Raw genomic sequence first — 20,043 nt, 5'->3', positions numbered from 1 at the left:
GGCAATAACTCAAGTATGACATGTATAGTGCACCGTTGCCCCCGCCTTTCTCCATCCCCCCCCCCCCCCCCCCCTCCGACCAGCGAACCGTCTGCGATGATGGATGTGAACGGGTCGTGGCGCACACAATGTGGCAGATGGACCGTGATCGAATCTTTGGTTAATTAACATTTTCACCCCTCCGGGCAAACCCCCCCCCCCCACCCCCCGAGGCCGGGTTGGGTTCATTTTTGTTACGCGATCCCATCCATCAACGCTTTCATCGACGGCCGATAAAATTCAGTTCGATATGAGCCTGGGGGTTTTGTATGGATATTTAATTCTCTCTCGCCTTCCCCCATTTCCGGGTTTTTGGAGCCATTTAATGTGCATCATCGAGTGAGCCGAAACGATTCGACAGTCGAACGGTCGAGCGAAATGTTATTGCACATTAATCTTAGGCGGGTTTTATTGATTTTTATCGCACGCGCCCGCCCCCCGATAGTGAAATGGCGTGTCGAATTTATAAATTATCGTGCATCATCGGGTTTGTTTTAACGAACTGACAAAAGCGAGCTGAATTTGCTGACGAGTGATTGCTGTTGCGTGCTGTTAAATGATCTGATTACTCCCTTTCGAGTGCATAAATGTGGAGTGTTTGTTTATTGAGGTGAACTCTCAACTAAGCACATGAGAAACACATGCCAGCTCGTTCTACTACACTAAAAACGGCACAAAAGCTCTTTGTTCGGTGTCTTTGCTGGTGGTGGAAAAGTTTTTCTCACTATTCAGTAGGATTATCCGACTCGTATTCGTAACATCTGTTTGTGGCGTTGGTCACTTTGGACGTTCGTGCTGCAGACAAAGGGGAAGAAAAATCCGATTATCCGTAGATTAAAAGGGATATACTTACCTACGTTTTTTTGTTGTTGTATCTTGCTGAAGCATAAACGATGCCGGCAGCATAGAGTAGCATCAGCTCATCCTTTGCTCTTTATCGTTTGCGGAAACAATACTCCCGGGTGCGATAACGACGACCGCATAAATGGGGATGAGAATTTTCTGGAATGAAACTCTATGAACTATCCTTAGTTCCACCGGAACGCACCGTGAGGGTTGTCTGTTGTTGCTAGCGAAGGTAGCATGCGCTTTTTGCACGGTTACAACCCCGATACCCGAGGAAGCGAACGAGCTGGTCGTGAACGAACGTGATGGACGTTTTGTTGCGTTTGAAGCTGAGCGTATTGAATGAGGGCATAAATTACACATTCATCTTTAATGGATCTACCAATTGAATTTTAAATGAGTTTCTTAAACGAAAGATAACTGCTGGCCTTCAGCCGAAGGGCGAGGGCGGGGCGCTCAGGTTTCCACCGACCCCTCATGGTGATTGTTTGCATAGATGCAGGCAGGAATAGAAATTCCGGCAGGCAGGCTGCTGGCTTGCCGTTCGTTGTTTGCTCTAGTCTTGACAAAAGGGAGCCAAGATTTGTGATAACCTGAGGTGGTGCTCTCATCGCCCGCTAGCCCGTGTTCATCCGGTTTCAGGACCCGCCGGTGTCAATGAAGACGGAATCTCCCAGGAAACCTGAGACCAACCAGCACCAGCTATAGGAAGCTTAACTCGCAAACACAAGAGAAGGACCCTCGGATGAGTGTGCTTGAGAAACAACAACGAAAAAAACAAAAACAAAGCTGCGTTTGTTCCCGGAAACCCCGGCCACTGGCCAAGAATGGTGACAAAGTTCAACAAAAAGTGGTACGACAGTAAATTATTTTCCTAGCTTCCCGTTCATCGCTCGGGAGACGACTTTTTCCGTAGCCTCTAGGCGTTTGAGTTATTTCTGGCCCGGTACAAATAGTGGTCAATTGTTTTCGCTTCCTGACTGCTTCCGTGTTTATCTTTGATTGGAAAGCTCGCATCTGTTTTTTTTTTTCTAAATAAATATTTTATTTAAGTGAAAGGTGGTGATTTTTTTTGTTGATTTTAAATGAAAGTAGATAAAGAATGTTAATGAAACGATATTGATCGATTTGTTACAATATGTACAACCACGTTCCATAGAAAAGTCATGTCTCACGATGAGCGTTATGATCGTAAGTGGTTTTTCCACCCTTGTACCAGCCGGAACAATTACACGCAAACTTTCGTGAATAACCAACCCCGCCCGTCATTCCGTAGATTGACAAGGGCCTTTTTGAAACCTATCTAGCTGCGTGGCTCAGCTTCTACAAATGGTGCCGTGCCAATGCAGAGCTCAGCACAACAATAGCTGTAATGAATTTAATTTATCAGCACCGTTTTACTCGGCGGGCCAAGAGTATTAATTTATCTCTTTCAAAACATCTGCTACGTAATACCACCATTTTGCTAGGGACCCGGCTAAGCCGGCGAAGAGCCGAAGCCGGCCGAGACCGTCGCGAGGAATGCGGGCTGGCAAGAGTACGGCAAAGAATACGTCCTGGTCCAGGTATTTTCTTGCCCGCTTTGACGATATTAGAATATCTTCTGCCAGTGCCTCTAGGAGAGGAAGTTCCGAAGAGCCAACGGTAGATGAACCGGAAACCGCTGCCGCAGCTTAGTAATTGAAATCCGTACGGAAGCGGGATAGTGGTAGAAGAGCAAACAGTGCAGAGTCGTGGAATGCTGTGGCGGTTTCTAAGAAAGTTTATCAATATTGCGTGTTTCCTTGAGCCGAAGCAATTTCTTATCGCGAAGTGACGGGAAACCGGTGCTAAACAATGGGAACCGATTTATGACGTTCACTGAGAGTGGTTTCATAAACCTGCTTAATGAGTTATGTTAAGCTGATTCAACACAGTTTTCCTATGATGTAAAATATCACACTATCGTGCTCGTACGGTTTTTCATTCAGCTTTAAATTGACTCTTGTTAGAGACAGATGGTCTTGAACAGCGCTCTAGTTGACGGAATCAAGCAAGGAAAGACAACCAGCTTTCTTTGCCTTATCTTAAACAACTTTATTCTACACGTAATCTTCGTTTTGTGTTTCGTTGTGCCAAAAAATCGTCTGGCTTTTCCGTCTTCCGTATTGAAAAAGAGATCGAAGGCGCATCCTTCGATCCTTTTTATATTTTCTAAAAACATCGCCGTCGCGGCGACGTTTATGTTCAGCTAGCTTCGTTGGACCGAAACGTTTCCAACAACTCTTCTTTTCTTCTCGGAAAATTAACTTTTTCAATTTTGACAAACAATGTACTACACGTACTATGCTTATGCTCCGGAGGGAATTGCATCAATCCTTCTGTAATGGCTCGTTTACACGAGGCACAAAGCAACCTTTGCAAACGCTAAAATGCTGTCAGTTGGTCAGTCAACTGTCAAAATGAGCGCAAATGTGTTTTTCGGTCGGCGAGTGAAAAACAGATTTGCAAAAATTTGCACACCTGGTATAGAGTGCCGCCTGATGGAAAATAGTTGTTTGTGATGATGTACAGTGGTTGTTGATAAGATTTCGGTGTACACAATACCTCTGTGCCCAGTTTTTACAGTTAAACAATCAAATCAACATTGAATGCGCTTACATCTGCATCGGCTCACGAATAGCAACGTCTACACGAAGCGAAAAAAAGACATTTTCGCCTGTGTTTTCAGAGTTTTGCACCTCGTGTAGATTAAGCAAAAGATATTTTGAACATACTATGGTATCAACAAGCAAAGATAGAGAGAGAGAAAAAGAAAGAGATAGACGAAACGTATCAAAACGGTGATGTTCAACTGGTTGCCGTTGTTATATCGATACTCCCTGGATAACGTATGCCTGCATGGTGTGCATTTTCCTCCCCTTCTGGGGCTAGGAAAGACAGGTGTTCGAATTTTCACCACCGATTTTTCACGAAGCACGTGCTTGTGGCACCATAAATCAACATGTGTGCATTTTTACAAGCACGAGTCTACAAAGTCCGAACGGCTTAGAAGCAAACACTAGCTTCTACGACAAAAAAAAAGGTATGCGCACGAAGCAACAATGTGATTTTCGGAAAAGGACGCCCTGCTCTGGTTTCGCCATTTATTGCATTCCGAGAAATCGCATTAGATTGCAGAAGTTATGTCTTCCTGGGGATTTCGCGAAATGGCTCGGTGTGAAAGGTACCGGCACACCAGCACGTACAACCCAGTGGCGATGCGTTTGTATTTTGGTTGATGTTTGTTTCGTTCCGTTGTGGCAACAGTTTTCTCCTCCAAATCACCAACAATTTCACCACCGGCTGACCCTTGAACTGTCGCGAACGGAGTTTCATTTTCCGCCACGATACCCGTACCTACGGGGTGCAATAACAAACACCTACCGTTTAATTGCTCACTTTTGCGAGCTGCCCGTACGTGGCCGGGGATGGACGCGTGCAAAGCGCATGACCATCGTCGAGGGATCCGGCATGATGTGGATTGTCGGAAGGATAACTGAGCACAAAGTTTGTCATGATGGTGGCACATGTTTCCAGCGTGGAGGAAGTTAAATAAAAGAATAAAAGTTAACGTGCGAGCGGCAACTTTGCAATCGTTGCATGTGTGTTGCAAGGCGAAAGGCAGGTCCCGTGAAGGCTGGGTGTGGGGGCTCGGGAAAGAATCAACATGAGCATGGAAAGTCTACCTAGCTACCTTGTAGCCTTCCTTTTAAGGTTCTTTTATACGGTTAAAAGTTGTACATTAAAGTTGTACCTTTATTACCATCTACCTTCGCCATCATATCTTTCGCCAGTGTAATTTATCTTCTCTGTTTCGATCGTGGCTTTGTATGTGAGCTGTTTGATGTGCCTTAACGGTACACGATACGTTCGCAATTTTCGTTCCTACACCCTAACGGAAAGCGTTCCTCGCAATTACAGGTGCGAAAGGGAGTAAGGTGGCCAAGGTTTGCCCTGATGGGTCTAGCGTTGTTAAATAATGCATTAATTAAAATTTACCGTTCTACTAAAACCACACATACCGTAACCACATCCCGCCGACGGGGTATTATAACATTCATGTTTAAATATTCGTGGCCTAGTGATGATGTATGGGGAGTTTGATTACAATACCTTCATGAAGAGGTTGTTTAAGTAAAACCGATTGGTATACTGAAATAGTTTACCAAACATTCGGGTAGCCATAGTAAGACCAACGTATTATGTACTTGTATTGATCACGTCACGTCCCTAATACCTCCTTAATTCCACCGCTGATTGTGCATAATTCTTCCGCCTGAAAAGCGACATCAATCAGACCCCGGATAACGTTGCTTAACGCGATGGTCTGCAGCGCGCTCGCATCGCCCGGCATGACACTGGCGAGGGGAGCTTATCTAATCCATGGGCAGGAAGCAACATAATCGCCACCGTTACCAACCACCCCCCCCCCCCCACCCTCCCTGGGCGGGTCGTTGTGTGTCCTTTGTGGTTATCCTTGAAACCTCGATAAGCCATTAACGACCAAAGAGCGAGTGCTTACGCCAACTAGTTATATTCCGTTGGCCGCCGGCCCGTGGGTATTGGGGTCTTGAGGGCCGGCTCGACGACCACGTTTGGTTCCGCTTTTCTGTGGCCATTTCCTCCGGCCGGAAGTCGTACGAAAAAGCCCCGGGCGACGCTTATCGTGCCGGGCGGTGGGGGAGTTGACCCCGTTGTTACTATCTTGGCCGGTGGCATGTGGTTAGGAGAGGATCGATAAAGCTAGGGCTGTTTGTTCCGGGCATGGTTTGCTGGATATGATAGAGTTAACTTTTAAAGCTTAAGTAACCACTTTTCTCTTAAGAAACGTTGTTTTTAAATGTTTTAAAACCGAGTTTCAGGGAACAGAGGGCTATATCATGGTCAGTTTTGATGTTTGGCTCGGTTTTAACGAAGCGATGCTGTTCCTGACCCATGTCTTCTAAATGACTTGGAAAATTAAAGAACACACGACTAATAAAATTTAATTTCCATAGTTTGGGTTCCATACTAACTACTAATATCTTAAAAATTCTTAGTTTTTGAAATATCTTCAATTGCTGAACAAAAAACCAAAGTGGTACTATTTTTATTTCCTCACCGTTTTCATGAATTATTCGGCTTTAATGTTATTAGTCCACACTAATACGATCTTAATCCACTGGAAAGTTGTGAAACTAGTAGTAACAACGTTCTAAACTGGAAAAAGCTCAAATTTTATGGAAGTTTATAAATCCTAAATTCAGATCCTTTCTCTTTTAGTTTATTTAGAAACGTTTTTAGCAACGAGTTGCAAAGATATTTGTATTTAATTGGTGCGAGAAAGTTGTCACACTTTTGCCCTGGACACATTAAGGTGATTGTTTTGGGATTGAAAATTATGCGATTGGTGGATTTGAGACGGCCTCCTGCTTCCTTCCCGATTCCCCAAAAAAGCGACCCATTTTCCTCATCTACGACTTCTCATCCCTTATGATCGCAAAAGGATTCTCGCATTCGTGCACTGCATGCAAATGGTAAAATCAAGACTCGGCGCGCTTTCGCCAACCCGTGGCCAAAGTGGTCAACGTCCACCTAATTGGATTGCAGGGCCAAATTGGCCGCCGTCCACGGCTCGGGGTGTGCCCTCGGGTTCGAACGGTGAAAATGGGGAGGTTATTGCGAAAAGCTTTTAGCGATAATTTTAGCCAGTGCGCTGCTGACCCGTGAGTGTGGCTTTCGTCCGTTCTGTTTTTGTTCTGTAAAAACTCGCAACCGATAAAAAAAAACCCCTGCGAGAGGGAAGGGAACAGTTAGGGGGAAATCCCTTAAAAAAGCTCCGATAAAATAAACTCTCGGCGAGAGTTGTGCTCGGTATCGGCTTTTTTGCGCCTGATAGCAGTCAGAGCGGTATTGGATGTGCGTGTTTCTTCTTTCTTCTTACGTTTTTCTATCTCTTTTTCCCTTTCGTCGCGATCTATTTTCAGGATTCGTGTATCGGCACACCAGTAACACTGCGCGTGGACGTCAAGGGCTTCTTTCTCTACTGGGTCGATCAGAACCACGAGATGGACATGCTAGACATCGCCACCATTCGTGACGTCCGGACCGGACAGTATGCCAAAAAGCCGAGGGTAAGTTTTGCTAAGTGTGCCTTGATAGGGCCCTACTTCCATTTCTGTCCTGAAAGGGTGCTTCGTTCCGACGGACAAGAAAAGCGTCGTGGTTATTCCACGGGAAGATGTCAGATATTGTGCAATGTGCTGCAATATTATGTAATTCGTAGCACGATTAGCCTGCGAACTTTCCCTAGTTCCATTTCCCTTTTTCCCGCTTTCAAAGCAATTAAACTGTTAATTCCAACTTTTATCCCAATGTTTCGAGAAAGTTACACCCCCTTACTCTCTTTTATTCTGCTTCATCGATTGCGTAAATTGGTTTCGTAAACGATAATCGCTGTAGTTCGGGCGCCAATCACAACCGCATGCCTTGTGCAAGTAAATAGTGCCAATCCCAACCACTCGCTCACGCGTTGGCCATAAATTTCAATAACTTCCGCCATCTTCCAGGAGGCGTAGGAGGACGCTGCCGGTGCTTCAGCAGCGAACGGAAAAGTCGCGAAATCATTCCCACGCCTTTTTACCGGTTCGGCAATAATTTATGGTAAATGTCAAGATTCCTCGGCCTTCGATCCGGCCGGTCCCTAAGGGGATGCGATACTTTACGTGGGTTTTTATGACAATTTCCCACCGACGGTCGGTTTATTTTGGTAATGCGACCCAAGCTATGTTTCCTTGTAAGTTAGCTGAAACCCTTAGAAATATTTATTATTAAATAAAATGGATTCCTCTGTGTGATGTTGAAAAATATTTAAATTACGTTAGAAAGTGTTGATCTGCGTAGGACGGAAGTAGAGACTAATTAACTTAATCAAATTTTACCTCCAACACTTCGAACCGATGCAGAAAGGACAAATTAAACATGGAAAGCGTCCGCCTGAAATCAAGTCAACTTCTACGGTGTTGACGAAGGAAATTTGTTGGTCATCCTTTTACGCCACACTGGATCCCAACGATAGTTTACGAAGGTGAAGCTGCGGGAAACTCCTTTTTTCTTCTATTTCGACACCGTTTACTCCGCTTCACTTCACCTCGTAATGAGTCTCGAGTGTGCTCTAAGGGTGGTACACTTATTTTTCGGCCGAGGATGGCCGGCTAAATAGGCTCGAATTAATTATGCGATCATTCAACGTTTAGCCCTACATCCGGCCTCGCTAGCCGCTCAGTAGCCTCTCGTCGCGGTTGGTGTTCGCCTGGTTTTCTCCCGGTTTGTTGATTCTTCCACCCCCCCTCGGGGACGGAATTCGTACCGTCGTTTTTTCCCCCACAGCGTACATCATCATTCTGATCCAATTAAATTTAACTGCCGTACTTTATATTCCATTTTTACAACCAGACACCTACATTACATTATACACGGACGGTTTGAGGCGGCACGGGAACGAAATCGTTATCAGCAGTCGTGCCCTTTACCCACGGCGCAGATCCTGGCTGTGGCCGCTTGCATGGGCTTGGCCGAAGTTTTGGAGAGCAGTACCAGGCGGAAGGACCACCAGGAGGTGTGGAAGATAACGAGAATAGCTTGTGTTAAGTTGCGTTTTTTGATAAGGGTGGAGTGATTTTCATTGGGCAGCGAATCGTGACGTTGAAAATGGGGGGGGGGGGGGGGGGGGGGAAATGAAAACCCAGTTAGGAAACCCCAAATGAAAAGCTTACCTTTTTACACTCTTCTCCCCGGTTTTCGCACCACCGAACCCTCAAGAGAGAGAGAGAGAGCCATGATGTTGAAGATTGCTTTGGCGGCTTACGAGTGTGTCCGACGGTGCAACGATGTTGTTAACTTCATGGTCGACGGCATCGTCTCTGCTGTGATGATCCTGGCGATGATTGCGTTGAGGATGAACATTCGTTCATAAGCTTTGCAAAGACTAACGGCCGCCCGGATTTTCTGGTAACGGAAGATGATGAGACACCACCTGCAGCCGCTCTCATGGTGGTGTTGGTGTTTTATTTCCCCCCCGGTGATTTCTGGGGGAACCACTTCTGGGGAGAGGGACCGTTCATTTACAGCTTCGCGCACCGTTTCGGAAATGTCCCAGCGGAGTGCGTGAAGCGTCCTTTTTTTTGGATGACCCCATCCTGAAACGTTACGAACGTTGGTCGTTCATGAAGGGACGCCCAGAAGGAAGTACCACCGACGCGGCGGTTAACCCGCCGGAGGTTCATATTCGTTAAAAATCCTTTCATTTGTGCCATCCTTTGGACCTTAATCCTTTGAGATTCTTCAGGGCTTTGATTAGCTTAATAGATTGGGGCGCCGGTGTTTGATAAGATATGCTTTTCCGCTACCCTTTTCCAACGTGTCCCGGTCGCTGTATAATGTTACTTTTCTCTCTCTCTGTACACCTTTCAATTTTGCTCGCTACAGTTTTATTGTTGTTTCCATCACCATGAGCCGAGAGAGAGAGGTTCGTTCAAAGTTAGCTGTTGTCCCCTTAAAACCCATGGAAAAGTGGCGTAAGAAAGATAACATCATTTCACGTGCCTGTGTCTTATTTGGCTCCGCAGCCTTATCACACCAGGTGACGATTTTATCACGAAACTTCAGGTTTGGTTTAATTTAAGGAATAAATAAAACACAGGGTGCGGAAGGAGAAGGGCGTGGACGTAAAAAGAGTTAAAAAGGTCGCAGAAGCGGTTGCATCATAATTATGATTGAGATAAAATAGGGAAGTGTTCCTTAAAGTTATAATGGTTTTCTGTTATTAGTGGGTATTTTTTAAAGATACAAAAGACGAGCATTAAAAGTTATAATTATCGATTTTCAGTTTTGTAAACAATCAACCTTTCTTGACTCTCTATTTAAATTAATTTATCAATCAATTAATCAAATCTTGAAGGGCTTGAATAACAAAAGCCCAATAAAGAAGAAGCTTAAAAAAGAGAAAAATGATAAATTTGGTTTACCCCGCCGGCTAAAAAAGGAGCATCTTGAAATTTTCAATTGTTCTTCGGTTTGATTTATGCGACCGCATGCAAATTTTTTCCCATTCACGAGAACAAACTCTTCGTAAATCACCGTGAACTGATAAAAAACACCCTACATCGAGGAAAAGGGTACGCAAGTGTTTCGTCCTTGTGTAGGGCAAGGGAACCGTTTAGCAAAGTAAGCTTTCCCGCCTAATGATGTTTAGGATTCTAGAAGGCGCAACAACATACACACACAGACACACACACACACAACTCAACCAGGTCGTTGTCGGATTTTCTAACGCAAGAGTGTGGGGCATAAATTTATAGGGAACCCTTCCGTTCTACCAACTTTACCGTTCGTTGGGAAATTCCTTCCTTGACTGGCATGTTCGAGCGTACCTGAGAGGATGCCAAATGCGCTTGGTTTGCAGCGTTATGTGAACAAATTGATAAAATTGTATCCGTGTGACAGGTTTCCCAATCGTTGATGTAGGATTTTGCCCCAGCTCGAAGCTGGCATGAATGGAAGACTTTTCTTTTTCATGTACACATTCGTTTCGCTTTCCATTTTCTTTTGGGACGTTTACACCTCTTTTTTACCCTTCAATATCTCACTGATGAACGTTCCCAAGACATCGGGGAAACAGCACTTTGTAGCTTTTCCGTCGCCATGTGCGTTAGTGTTTCTCGGTCGCATCTTCGCTTCCGTCGCAGAAGAAAAAGGAAAGTTCGTTCTCGAGCACACACTCACTTACTTCGCTGCTCGGTGTATCATATTTCATTTACTGCCAAAAAACGAATACCTCCCCCCGCTGGGGGTGGGGAGGTGGGGTGAACAGGGCAAAGTGCTACGGCACCTCGATCGGATGTCGCAGCACGGGGTGGAAAAAGTTCGTTCGGTGAAAAGAAACCAAAAACCTGCTCCCTTCGGTAAAATTGATCGATCAAAGTCGGCGACGACAGGTGGAAAACGAACGAATGTTCGAAAAAAAAACGCCCAAAAGGGTGGTCTGATCTGATTGTCAGTATTTTCCCGTTGCCTTCGGGGCGGCCCATCCCTTGGAGAACCGGATGATACAAGTAAGATGGCTTCATCGAACTACTGTTGTGCCTTTGAAGTATGGGAAAAGAATGAAAGCGAAACTGGTCCTTTGGTATTGGTTGGAAGGGAAAAAACTTGTTTCAACATGGAAGAAGGATAGTACCCCCTAGCTCTTGGTGGAAATCTGCATGGGGTAACTCGTGCGCATGCATGTTTGAGTTTATGTTTACTTTATTGAGTTGCTTAAATCAAGTTACCGATGTAATATTGAGCGCACCGTATTTGCTCGAGCGACAACAGTGTTGTTTGTCGCACGGTATGAACGTTTCGAAACACTTTGTCACGAAAGTTAAGGGCACTGGCACTGGTGTGCAAGACCGCTATCCTTACGGAGTTTGCAGACTTTGTTGACACAAAACGAAACCGGTTCGGGTAGAGAGCTTCTTCGGGGTTTTCTCGGGCGGGGTGCTGTTTGCATAGAAACGTTTTCCGTCGCATAAGGTCGACCCGAAACAGAAGAACAGACCCGCTAATGAAGTCGTATTTTGTGAAAACTTCACTAGATTGCCTTTTCGATAACAATTTACGTACCTAGGCTAGGCTGCGGATTGGGCAATGGAAGGATACGATTAAATTTCGAACCCTTACTAACTGTTGTGTGCTTTTCTATCGCACCAACTAATTCATTTCGTCATCTGTCAGATCCAGTAGTTTTCCACGGGTTGAGCTAATTATCCAATTTCAACATTCATTTCAATTTTATCTATCTCGAACAAATTCAAATTGAGTTCGGTTATCTGATGCCTCTTCATATGTGTAAGAACGGCGAACCACCCGTATGGAAACCTTTGTCATATCAAAACCTCTTCGTCTTCAAGTGGGACGAAAAAGGATACTCTGTCGATGCGGGGCAACCTATTAAAAGAGCTGCGTCGCGAATGATTACCATCGAACTATATTTGATGATCGGCCAATTAACTCGGTATTAATTTCATTGCATACGGTTTTTCCCATTCCACACAGGATATTAAACTGCGGCAAATTGTGACGATGGGCTCCCAGGACACGCTCGAGGAGAAAACGGTCACCGTGTGCTACGGTGCCGACTTTGTGAACGTCAATTTCATCAACTTTTGCTGCACACGAAAGGAGATCGCTCGGGTAAGTACCGCTTTTCCGTCGAATGGATGTGAAAAAACCAATCCGCTATTCCCTGTGCGCTGAAGGAGGGAGCTTGGTGAAAAGGTGTCCTAATGGTGGCGTAGTGTATTGCGTTTCATGGATAAACTTTCAATAGACCAGTAATTGTTTCGTCCCTGCGGTTCGGCATCGGGAATTGAATATTAACGATCCCCCGCTCAGACTTTTGTGAATTGCGATCGTATTTCCCATGCTAATTCGTCCGCTTTATACCGACACACAAGCAGCAATAAGGATCCATTTCCAAGGACCCTCTTGCGATGGCGGCTGGAAAAGTGTACGCTAGCTGGGGTAAAAGCTAAATTTTTGTACTAGCGCCGAAGAAAAGCGGTGAACTGAAAATTCGTCCCCGCCATTCGAATGTCCTTTAAAGCGAACCGAAAATAATATACAACTTGTTGTGGATGCACTGCAGGCGCTACGTTGAATTTCAACGAGCTTCCTTTTTCTTTTTTTTTTTGGCCCCAAAGGGTCGACAAAGTTTAACTTCAAAAGTGAAACAAAACAATCCCGATAGCGGTTATTTCCATTCGCTGCCCGCGGGCCTGGCAAAAGAAATGGCTCGACGAAAATTGATGACATTCGTGGATTCAATATTCATGATCGTTTTCATTTTCCGCTCCCGCTTTTACTCGCCGCGGTGGTGGGTTCTGTTTGACGGCAGGATTTCCTTCGTTCTCTCTTTCCTTCTTTTCCATGTTTCACCAAATCATTTGCGCTGGGAAAAAAAGGTGCCAGGAATACCAGTTCGTTGGGACCGCCATTTGCCATGCGGCCTATCGCTGACTTTTTGCCGGAAGCGGAAGTCCGTTTCGCTTGTCTCATGAAAACGAAAATGAACGGCTGGCCCGAGTGGTATATGGGTCGCAATTGATTCTGCCACGCTAAGTGGCAAAAAAGGCGCCCACAGAGGAACGCTGGGAGTCCAAGTTTTGTCACGGTGTCAGTTACCGCTCCGCACCGGAAGTAGTCTGCATAGCTACGGGACGTGCAGGTGTTCCCAAGAGCGATGATGTTGGGGGTTGTGTTGTGGCACGCCGGAGGCACATTTACGTTTCCGGTATTTCGATGTGACTTTTCCACGCCATGCGCGAGGTAACCCACCAGGCTTACCTCCATCACTCGCGTTGAACCCAGGTACCGTTGGGACACCCTTCAATTTATTTCAATTATTGATCGAATACAGAACGAGGGCTCTTTTGTCCTTTTTCCCAACCTCATCGTTCAAACATTCTGTTCCAATCATCACCATCATCACTATAATTCCACCCTGTAAGCTGCTGATCGGGTTCGGCGAATCTTTTAGCGCCGAAGGAAGGACAAGCAAGCACCGCAGAACGACAAACGGTTCCGTTGAAAAATTGAGCACGATTATAGATGTCGGCAAGTGCCCTTTACACCACAAACGATTCGGTTCGCTTTTTTGCGGTACGGACGGTTTTCGCACGCTCATTATTTATTTCTAAGGAGTTAGGAAAAAGTTTATGTTTGGGACGGTTTATTGGGCACCGTGTCCAAAAGCTCTATGAGCAGGTAACGCGTCTCTAAAAGGACAATTTTCACCTTAAGGCAGGTGTAGAGAATTGGTGCGACTCGCTTGAGTTATGGTTTTTAGGCTTTTCTTGCACTCCAGCTTAGCTTATGGAAAGTGCTGCTATCCACTCCAACTGTTTGCCTCAAAACTGGCTCCAATCAAGCGGAAGACGGTGTTGACCGAAAGAAAAACTTTTACACTCCTCCCTTTTTCGCGTTTGTCCTTACCGCGACCGCGACCAGAATGGTCAAAATTATGCTTCTATCGATCGAAATCTTTCATCATAGGGGCGGCACAAATGCTACGCCTTTGACAAAGATTACTCCCCATAACTTTTCGGGTGATCAGATTCTTTTTAATGGAAATATTCGCCAAATCCTAGGTTTTACAAGGCCCACGCTCCCCGTTGACAGGTAACGACAGTTTGATGGCCCTTGAGGGCAGCGCTTGGAAGGAGGTAGGAAAAGTTTCGGGTGTGAGGCTTAGTTGCTTTTTCCAGGCTGGCCGGCGTAAACTTTTCCCAACTTCGAACCCAACCTCCAAGGTATTGCCCGCCTAATCGAACACTCTCGTTTCCGTAGGGTTTGTTATTGTTCGGACAAGAAGTTGTATCCGAATCAAAGGAATGTAAAAACTTTACGCATTTACATTCCCTGTGGGAGGCACAGTTGGGCTTGGATTGAAAGTAATAGTTACAAGTTTCTCAGAACAACTGTTTGAAGTGTGGTTGCTTCGTAAAGAACGTATCACGGCTTACCGTCACCTTATACACACGATATTACGATTGCTCTCGAAGCCATTGATCCTTTCGTAACACTTCAAAACACTTTTTAACTCCATGATGTGTTGCATTGCTTGTTCGCAAAGAAATACACGAATAGGACGAACCTTCTGAAGTACGATGGCGAGAAACGGTTCGGTAGAAAAGGGATCCTTCAGTCCGCCACCGAACCGAACCGCCTCTTGAGAATTGTTCATTCCACTGAAGCACAAAATGAGCGTGAAAAGGATCTGCAAGCTCGAATGATAATAAATAAATCCGGCACTTAGTGCCAACCGATCTTATGCAACACCATAAAAGATTTCTAGGGAATTATAAAGACAATGATTGTATGCAACAGTGGAAATGAATAGGAAGGATAACATTTAATTAATTTCCACTTTTCCCAAGAGCACAATAGTTAGGAATTCGTTGGTAAAATATGCCAATGGAAAAGAAATTATGATAAACGTGAAGGATATTAGCATACAAAATCTCCCTATCATTCAACCCGTCTCATCAAAACATCAGTCTGTCAGTCATCTCTGTTTCACACAATGTAGTAAACAACAAGATGGAATTAAATTTCAATTGCATCCAATCGTCGAGGAAATAAACAACGCCGTCGAATCGATCATTTCGCTGATTTGCTCGCAGGCATAATTTACGCTCAACATCGTTGACCTTTTGCTTCGTTTTTATTTTGCCCTTCCTGTCCGATGTCCTAAGGAGCAGAATAAGTAACCCGTCAATTGATCACCCACTGTCCGATGATCCCGACGACGACGACGATGGCCGTCGATTCGCCATCGATTTCGTTGCCTTTGCCGGTGTCGAATGGTGGGGGGGGGGGGGGGAATACTCCGCCCTGAGGATATTTTCCAGCACGGTTCCGCGAACCGAGGGTACAGCGAAAGGCTGAAGATGGAGAAGCAGAAAAAAAAGATGAAGGCAATCTTTGTGTTGATTACGCCGACGCCCGCTCGCGCCCGCAAAACCGAAACCATCGAGGACCGTCCTGAGGAGTGGCCCGTTCGGAAGTCCTGTGTCCAGTGTGGACGATAAACAATATAAGCTCCTTTTTACGATTCAATCACAGTGTCACAGCGGGTCATTTTCGTCCCGATTGCCGCGGGCTGCCCGCGCGAAACAAGCTAGTGGCCAGACGTGGCCGTGAATTTTCTAACGACCCTGACATGGAATGGAACTCCGCCGGGGGGTCGGACAGGGTCGGGCTGCAGAAATATGGCGCTTCGGGTAGCAAAGGGATTTCCGGCGTATGCTTCTGCTAGTGGCCATTCGTCTTCTCGAACCGAGGCCGAACCGTGTGGTCCTTTTTATCGCTTGTGTACGTGTGTGTGTGTGTGAGAGTTGGCTGGCCAGCAAGGACAAAACATTTCCGACAGCCATCCTGTTGCCGTTGCGTCTGATAATGCTTTCAGTGCTCACCGCTTCCTGCCTAGCATGAAAGGAGCTCCGGCGGGGCGACCTTTCGGATGGTCTCTTTTCTAGGCGATAATGTTTTTTTTCTATTCTTTCCCATTTTTGGTCCGTTTGGCCGCACGGAGCTCGTTACGGTTTATGGTTGTCAGATATGTTTCGCACAAATCCCAAGGGATCGCTGACGAACGGAAGCGTCGATGATCGATGGGCTGTTGAGCATAGCGCGCGGAGGGAAAAAGAGAAAAAAAACGATGACGACCGACGATGCTGAGAATATTGTCGTGGTCTTTTGGGAAAAATTCTACCGACACCCTGGATGGACGTCAGTAGCTAATGTTCCGGCATAGCACCAGCGGGCAACAAACGACTATTAAATCCGAACACACATCCGGCTTGTATGACGTTCTAAAATGAGAATGGTTTCGAAATGAGCAAAGTTGTTCCTCGGTATAATTTGATAAAGCAGTTTGACTCAATGTGAAAACATGTGTTAGAATGAGACTCTTTTATAGTGTTGTGCTTAATGAATCTTTTGACGAGATTCATTCATATGCATCTTTCACCTAGAATTCATTCGGAGGGATTCATGAATCTTCAAAGCTTCATGAATCTTTCGAAACCTTCATGAATCTTCATGAATCTTTCATGGATCTATCATGAATCTTCCCGATTCTTTCATAGGCGTGGATAATGCGACCAAAAAAAAAAACAGGGGTCCCTCAACCCATTTTTGGCCGGTGACTTTTTATCATTTGGTGTGTGTTTGGGATTCATGAATCTCTCAACGAAAGACGAAAGGCAGAGATTCATTCAGATTCATTAATCTGAATCATATTTACACAACTCTACTCTTTTATGTTTTTCCACTGTAATAGCTAAAATAGCAAAAGCAATATGATCTACACGAATATTTTCATTACTTTTCCGTTCGATACATATTCAGAGAAAACTCTTTTTTGTTCAAAGAATTTTTCGCAAGTGAAATAACAGTAAACAGGTGTTTAGTTTCCTTGGCTTCGTTAATGTACACCTTTCGAAAAGAATCTCCGAGTGAAAGATCGGCCAAGCCTTGCGGCACGAAGAAAAGAACGGTGTGTTTTGCTAAAATTAAGAGTCGCACAAGAACAAAGCACAAATAACAGCGAATTGGGGCACGAAAGTGCACGAAAAGGCTGTCCAAAATCGGCCCCATTTGCTGTAAACAAGTCAGACCCTGGGCACGCGATGATCTCGGGCTGGTTGTTTGTTCCCTGGCTTTTGTTTTTGCTGTGCTTTTCCATCCAGGCCTTAGGTATTTTTGTTTTACCGTTGGAGTTTTGCTTCTTTCGGAACGACGAGACCGGTTAAGAAGCATCACGTGTGTACTTTAACTTGTTTTTTTTGCGAAACATTCGGGAAGCCATACGTTCCGCCTTCACGAGTCGCTTCCGAGACGGTGTTGTATTTTCGTGTGCAGCTACAGCAAAACATTATTTTCATTGGAATGTTTATCCCTTGGGGATCTGTCCTTTTTATTTCCTTTCGCTTCCACCTCCTGCCATGCACTTCATGTTGGGACGAGCGTCGAGTTATTCATTCGTGCACCCGTGTTTCCCGGCCCGTTCGCTTATTCACTCGTACCGACGTACTGTGGACCATAAGACGAAACCTCGAATCGGAACCCAGCCCCAAGCGGTTCCCTGACACAGACCAGCCACCCCCCCCTTCGGACCAATTGTCCTCGTACGTCGTTTCCGACTGTGATGGGTCGCATAAACGTCATTTTATTAGACGGACCGAATGTCTGGCAGCAATGTTTGCCCCCGGGCCACAAACCGAGGGAGAGGGTTGTGCTCGTTCGGGTCGAAGGTTCAACGAAGGATACCCGCCGCCCTGGACGGTGATTTGCCGCCTGAAGTGGTTCTATGTTGATTACGAGAAGGATGATGAACATGACGAAGAGTAATGAATCATCGTAAATGATTATCCGGGGTCATGGATGGTAACAGTCGCTCGATGTCGGCTTGTGACCGTTTTGTGGATGCACTAGCAGTTTGATCGTCTGAAATGAACTGTCTATTGCTGCCATAGATCGTGGCAATGTACTCGAATAGTAAATCATCGCTCGGAAGTACTTTTTTTAAACCATAACAATGGTACAAAAATGTACATAGTTTGTAGAACCCGGTAATCGGGCACAATTTGTACTCGAATGCCCTCGAACGTTGGACCAGAGCAGAACAAATTCGATGGTTGTCTATAACGCTTAATCTAACATAATTACACGCCAGACAGATTGTTTGTGCGCCGGCTTGTGACGGGTCCCATTTGTAATTACTACCGGACAATGAACCGGTTGCTAATGTTTAGATGACTTTGTCACGTAATGGAATCGGAAGCGATTGCTGTTGAATTGCTTCGGAAAGAAGATGGTACGTGATGATGGACCGCACTCGATTGAATAAGAGCCGTCCAAGTCCATGGTGTTGACTGGGGGACGTGTTGTGATTTTAGCGTGCAGTTCGATGGAGGAAAACATAAATACGATAATCATGATCATTTTCAGACGAATCAGGTATGTGGTTTGTGGTGACGAGTGGAACGCATTTAGTAGTAAAGTGATTGCTTTCAATAAGGAATAATCTGATCGAAGGAAATGTAAGGCAAAGGGCTGCTAAAAAAAATGATTTTTCATGACAGGACGAACAATCGATACGCATTCGTGACGAGAATGGTTTAGCCCTACCCATAATTTCAAAGAACAAACACCGCTACTTTTCAATCGAAGAAAGTTGAGCAAAGGGTACAACGCACCTTCGGGGTATGTCATTACTTTGCGTCGATATTTGCGTAGGTGGAAAACCCCCAAACAAGTCATCGCAGTTATCATGACAGGCGTTCGGTCTCGGCGTGACGGTTCGAGACTCTCTCCGGCCATAATTCAATTTCATGCAGAGTTAATGAGAAGTGAAACGAGTCACCCGTTTCCCGAGCCCGTGCCTCAAAGGCGGGCGGTTGTGTAATATTTATTGTTCTTCTCCGAAACAATTTCCATCGGTTGAATAATATATATTCCCTAGCCAACGCTTGTGCGCGGTTATGGTTTTCGCCCCAAAAAAAAAGGGAGCCATGTTTTTCGAAATAATTTCACAATTTGACGAACCACGAGTTGACATTCACCCGGGGGTTGATTGTCTTAGTAGGAATGTTAAACAAAGGAAAAAAGATTTACCGAGACCGACATGATTGTAGCAATTACAGAAGCGTTACAAATGCGTTTCGGGAATGGATGTTATTATGAGTGCTACCGAACGCAACCAGCTAATGTTCTCCTGCACAGAAAGGTCACAGCTCGTACTCGATTCATTTTCATTAGATACTACATTATAGATGCGGCTTGAAAACGGGGCCGGACACTGGAAGCAGTTTGGTTTTGGACGGAAGGTACACTCAACGACGGAAGTAAACTTTTCGCTGTCCAATGAATATTTTTGGCCACATGCTCGAGCATGCCAGCGTTAAAATAAAAGTCATAATGCTCTCCGGTGAAATGGCTGTTTTACCACGAGTTACCCTAATGGACACATTTCAGGAAAGGATTAATTGCGGTAATAAATGTTCAACATTAATGGTGTAGTAGTTTGTCATAAATGGCACCTTTCGCACCGCGCGCACTACCAGAACTTCGCGTGAATGTTATGCCCTGCTGACTTCCGAGACCCCGCGACAAGGCACTACATTATGCAAAGTAGCCTGTGTTGTTTCGAAATGGAGGGCTGGCTTTCTTGTTTCGGATTGCTTTCCATGGCACCGCCGCCACCACCCGCCGCCCCTTGGTTGGCCCAAGCGGAGCGAAACCATCTCGAAAGATGATAAATGAAGAAAGTTAAATAATTAATTTAATGTTTATCTCTGCCCTTGGTGGAAAGTTTCGGTGTCTGCGTCGACGGCATCGAGGGAGAAGATATGTTTCGAGATGTTTTTTTTTTCGGTCACAATCGAAACGGCAGCGGTATCACATTCGGATAGCAACAGCTTAAGTGTGCGAGTGTGCACGGATGATCTCGAAGTTGGAACTCCTGCTATCTCGTCTGGGGAATAATTTTTGTAATTTCGCTGCTTAATTTCACTCTTGAAATTAGTCTTTGAGTATCGATCGTGGAACCGT

At 45.3% G+C, this 20,043-nt stretch overlaps 1 protein-coding gene across 1 annotated transcript in view; it reads left to right on the top strand.

Moving 5' to 3' along the window:
- Positions 1 to 20,043, top strand: part of LOC131266901 (1-phosphatidylinositol 4,5-bisphosphate phosphodiesterase classes I and II) — a 62,135-nt gene that overhangs the window by 19,518 nt on the left and 22,574 nt on the right. Inside the window, exons 2-3 of the mRNA XM_058269588.1 lie at positions 6,873 to 7,019; positions 11,983 to 12,120. Of these exons, the coding sequence (XP_058125571.1) occupies positions 6,873 to 7,019; positions 11,983 to 12,120 (285 nt within the window). The remainder of the gene's footprint in view (positions 1 to 6,872; positions 7,020 to 11,982; positions 12,121 to 20,043) is intronic.

The sequence above is a fragment of the Anopheles coustani genome, chromosome 2 (genome assembly GCF_943734705.1).
Source record: "Anopheles coustani chromosome 2, idAnoCousDA_361_x.2, whole genome shotgun sequence".
NCBI lineage: Eukaryota > Metazoa > Arthropoda > Insecta > Diptera > Culicidae > Anopheles > Anopheles coustani.
This window is presented reverse-complemented; position numbering and strand designations above follow the sequence as displayed.